This window comes from Bombus vosnesenskii, unplaced genomic scaffold (genome assembly GCF_011952255.1).
Source record: "Bombus vosnesenskii isolate JDL3184/JDL3185 unplaced genomic scaffold, Bvos_JDL3184-5_v1.1 scf7180000014313, whole genome shotgun sequence".
Taxonomy (NCBI): Eukaryota; Metazoa; Arthropoda; class Insecta; order Hymenoptera; family Apidae; genus Bombus; species Bombus vosnesenskii.
The window spans coordinates 21939-25812 of NW_022883429.1; the positions used below are offsets into that span (position 1 = coordinate 21939).

Below are 3874 nucleotides of genomic sequence, written 5' to 3' on the forward strand. Positions count from 1 at the left end.
TTAGTCTCCTAGAATCCAAACAAATCCATTCTTTTGCCATCCAGAAAATTATATTGCCTTACGTATTACCTATTATCATTTTATACTCTCTTTTCCTTCTTTTCTTACTTCTTTCAACTTTCGCGCATCTAACGTCTACAATCTTTTTACATATTTTACAATTTTCTAACAAAACTAACCCATGTTTTGACAAATTTCCATGCTGAATCAACATCGCTATTACCTTTCCTGCTCCACCTTTCATACACCCAAGTTAACAACGCGTTTATTTTTATTTACGCATCTTTATTATACACCTCGTCTTTTCACCCTATATTTTTACGCTCTTATCATTACTTGTTTTACGCAAAACGTTTCACATTTCCAAACGATCTTTTTTGCGCTTCTTATTTACACATTTACAAGATACTTCTCCCTGTCTTTCCCTCGTTTCACACTTTTTCTCCCACGCTCGTACGCAACCAACCAGATAATACATTTTCTCATTATCAACGATTATACGCTCTTTTCCTTCTTCCTCTTGTTAATCCTCTTGCTGCTCGTTGTTATTCGTCACAGTTCATTTCTCCAGATGCATCGTCCATCCATGCTCGCAGGGCAATTTATACAAAGGAGAACAAGCCGATACGATAACCTATAACTAGATATGAGATAATTAGAATTACCGTTCGCGCTGTATTTGCCACAATGTGCGATCAACGTACTTTTGCGTTAAATTTCCAGTTACACAAAATATCGTACACAGCCCCGACCAACTCTGAAAAACTCTGCAACAGTGGAACGTGACCGTCAGACGGCCGAATCACGGTCATGAACTACGCACAGTTTGGATCTATCACTTTGTCCAATAAACTATTCGAATACTTTCGAATAAATTTAATACACGATATATATAATACTATATAATATATACTATATACATTAGGTGGTAATGACAAAATCTCCAATCACTTAGTTGCCAACCTAATATTTAGGTTATGTAGTATTACGTTATAATGTATTACGTTATATAGTATTGCGTTATTTAGAATTACGTTATAATGTATTACGTTATATAGTATTACATTGTTTAGAATTACGTTATAATGTATTACGTTGTATAGTATTAGATAGGTACAAGAACAAGGACAGAGTTATAATAAGTTAACATTTATTACGATACTTACAATCATCACAAGATTTTACTATTCACAAACAAAATTTGTTTATTATGTTATTCACATATTATTTATCAGACGGTAGTTGTGTCTTGTTTGTGATCGTTTATACATATAGATCGCATTCGTATATTTTGCATCTGTGTCTTTGCCATGTTATGCTTCCAACGTATCGAAGTGGATTTAAGACGACCTGAGAATAAATTAGTAAATTTATGTTTAATTAATCAAATTTATACTTGTAGTATTAAACGCAAATTTTATTGTTCGTTGTAAATTATCAACTAATAACTTCCTAAATACGCAAAATAAAAATGTAATGATGCATTAAATGACATGTTCGATAATAAAATAAATAGTTCGATAGTAAAAAATTTATCGCAACCTTGTAACAAATGCGCGAAAGTCTCCTAACAAAAGTCATAATCTAACGAATGCCAAAATCACGAGAATGAAAAGTTTGAAATATTGCATTTGAGATCGTATTTATTACTTGTCGATATTTAAAAATTAACCAAAATATCCCTCAGATATCTTAAGCAATCAACTATGTGTAAAATATAATATAATCCAATAATTGCTTACTTGAGTTATAAGTTATCACATCTGTTCGCTTTACAAAGTCATGCATTGGAGAATCGTCGTAGTTTGTACGTTTGCATATTATTAGTTGGAAATAGAGCCGAAACCTGTAAGAAAATCAAAAGATATCAATTTACAATCTACGTGATTCATATATACGTACGTAGTTGTTTTTAAAAAATTAATCAGTGAATTCCGTCGAATATTTTACGCATTAAAAAGTTACGTATTAAGAATCGTAACAAGACACTAATACTCTAAAGATATAAACATGCTCACTGGACAATTACAAAATAAAATCAGGTTACAAAAATTCTCCGAATTTTTTAAGGATCAAGTTCGTAGCCAAAAATTGTGAAAAGAAATCACAAACATGTATGCCATTGTACAGAATACCCTTGATTTTTATCATAAGTGTCAATTAAGTAGAACAAAAAAAGTGGAGCTTAAACTGTAAATTGCGTTTCTGGCTTCTGTAACTATCCTTGTAGTAGGAGTAGTGGCTTGATACTTTGCAAAAACATATTTGTATTATAAAGATGTATTTACTATAAAAAAGGATTCTATGCCAGCACTCCATTGGTTATTTGTTATTTGCGCAAATTCCAAATTTTTGTTGTTGTTTGCTTTATTTTCAAAATATTTTGTATAAGTACATCATATTATGATATCTTTGATTTTGTAAAAAGCTGCACAGATGTTACATGGATTAATGTCCAAGTTACTTTTAAGTTGATCTCTAATTTCTATGGCATCTTCAGAGTTTACTTTATCATTCGAATGATAAATAGTCTATCCAAGTTAATGAATATTCTGTGAATGTTCATTTGCGGAATCATATTTTGCGGTCTTCCTTATTCCATACCTATGAATTATACATGCGGTGGATCTATTAGGTGCAGTTCTCAAAAAAGTAAACTTTTACATTAATAATGCAAATCTAGGTAAATCTTTTCCTGCGCTGAAGTTTTTGCACATTTTTATGACGTTCTTTATTGGTAATTTTTACTGAATGGAATTTTATGCATTGCTAGCGTCCATAACGTTCTTAAATACTCTGTTATAATTAATTATTATTAAAGAGTGGTGCATGCGTTATAGATTCTTTCGTAAACTCTGTGAATCAATTCGATTCATGAACGATTTCTGTTATGCTTCCAAGTACATTCGATCTCCTGCATAGTGTCTATTCTAAAAGTTTTGCGCGAATACTATTGTTTTATAAAAATTATTTACTAAACTGATTTTTTAAGGAGAATTGTTTGAAACTAGTCGGCGTACGAATACATTTCACATCAACTGTAGACGCATTTAATGTCTGCTGTAATATTCATCTTTTGACTTTTAATTACCTAATTCTCTCTCATCATCTCAAACAATGCATTTGGCGGTTTCAACAATGTTTCGATGGAATATCGATTTTCGATACTGTATAACACCATACTAACGAAACATTTTTACTTCCTCGCTTTCATCTTCTTTACCATCTTAAGAATGTACCTTTTTTAGGCACAAGATATTATCCAGATATAAAACTCACCTATTGTTCATCCAGTAGTATATGATAGGATTTACCATGGCATTTGACATGGCGAGCCAATAGAAACTTAAATAAACGTGTGGGATGTTGCTATTTTCCGCCAAATGCTTGTGGTGATAAAGGAAAAAAAAAAACCCTTGATAAGGTAGCCAACAGATGGCGAATATCACAACTACGATGATAAACATCTTCACAACCTGTAAGAAAATGTGGAAACTATATATTGTTTTGGCCATCGTTCGTTCGAAATTTATTAGATTTGCACATGTCGATTTATTGTTATAAATTGTATAAATTGTTTTAAAATAACGAAATATTCTATATGAAATTATTTATAAGTAGCAATATTCCAATGAAATATTCGATTACGAAAAATCGACCTGAACTGTGTAAATTGCTATCCAACTGTAAGTGTCGGCTAGTTTGTGTATTCTTATGTAATTTTATATGTTTATGGATGTAGCTGGAAAAAAGATGTGTTTTGTATAGAAACTTTTTCCCACCCACCAAATAATTATAATGAGCGATTTGTTTTAGATGTTTTATGTATTTTTGCATATCATGTGAATACTATGCATTCTTATATTTCCTGCAA

The 3874-nt window shown here is 31.2% G+C and overlaps 1 protein-coding gene across 1 annotated transcript; it reads right to left on the minus strand.

The window, feature by feature from the left end:
- Nucleotides 1-1140: 1140 nt before the first annotated feature.
- Nucleotides 1141-3534, minus strand: LOC117239824 (tachykinin-like peptides receptor 86C). The gene is made up of 3 exons (XM_033505659.1): nt 3280-3534; nt 1743-1846; nt 1141-1350 (listed from the first exon to the last, which is right to left on the minus strand). The coding sequence occupies exons 1-3, from the start codon at nt 3513-3515 to the stop codon at nt 1232-1234; spliced, it is 459 nt and encodes a 152-aa protein (XP_033361550.1). The 5' UTR covers nt 3516-3534; the 3' UTR covers nt 1141-1231.
- Between the last annotated feature and the right edge of the window lie 340 nt (nt 3535-3874).

What these genes read in the sequence shown, in the direction of transcription:
- LOC117239824 (XM_033505659.1), bottom strand. Translation starts at nt 3,515, where the DNA reads ATGGCCAAAACAATATATAGTTTCCACATTTTCTTACAGGTTGTGAAG. An exon ending in TACTACTGGATGAACAATAG is followed by an intron (nt 1,847 to 3,279) that starts GTGAGTTTTATA and finishes ATTTTCTTACAG; the next exon opens with GTTTCGGCTCTATTTCCAAC. An exon ending in TGTGATAACTTATAACTCAA is followed by an intron (nt 1,351 to 1,742) that starts GTAAGCAATTAT and finishes ATTTATTCTCAG; the next exon opens with GTCGTCTTAAATCCACTTCG.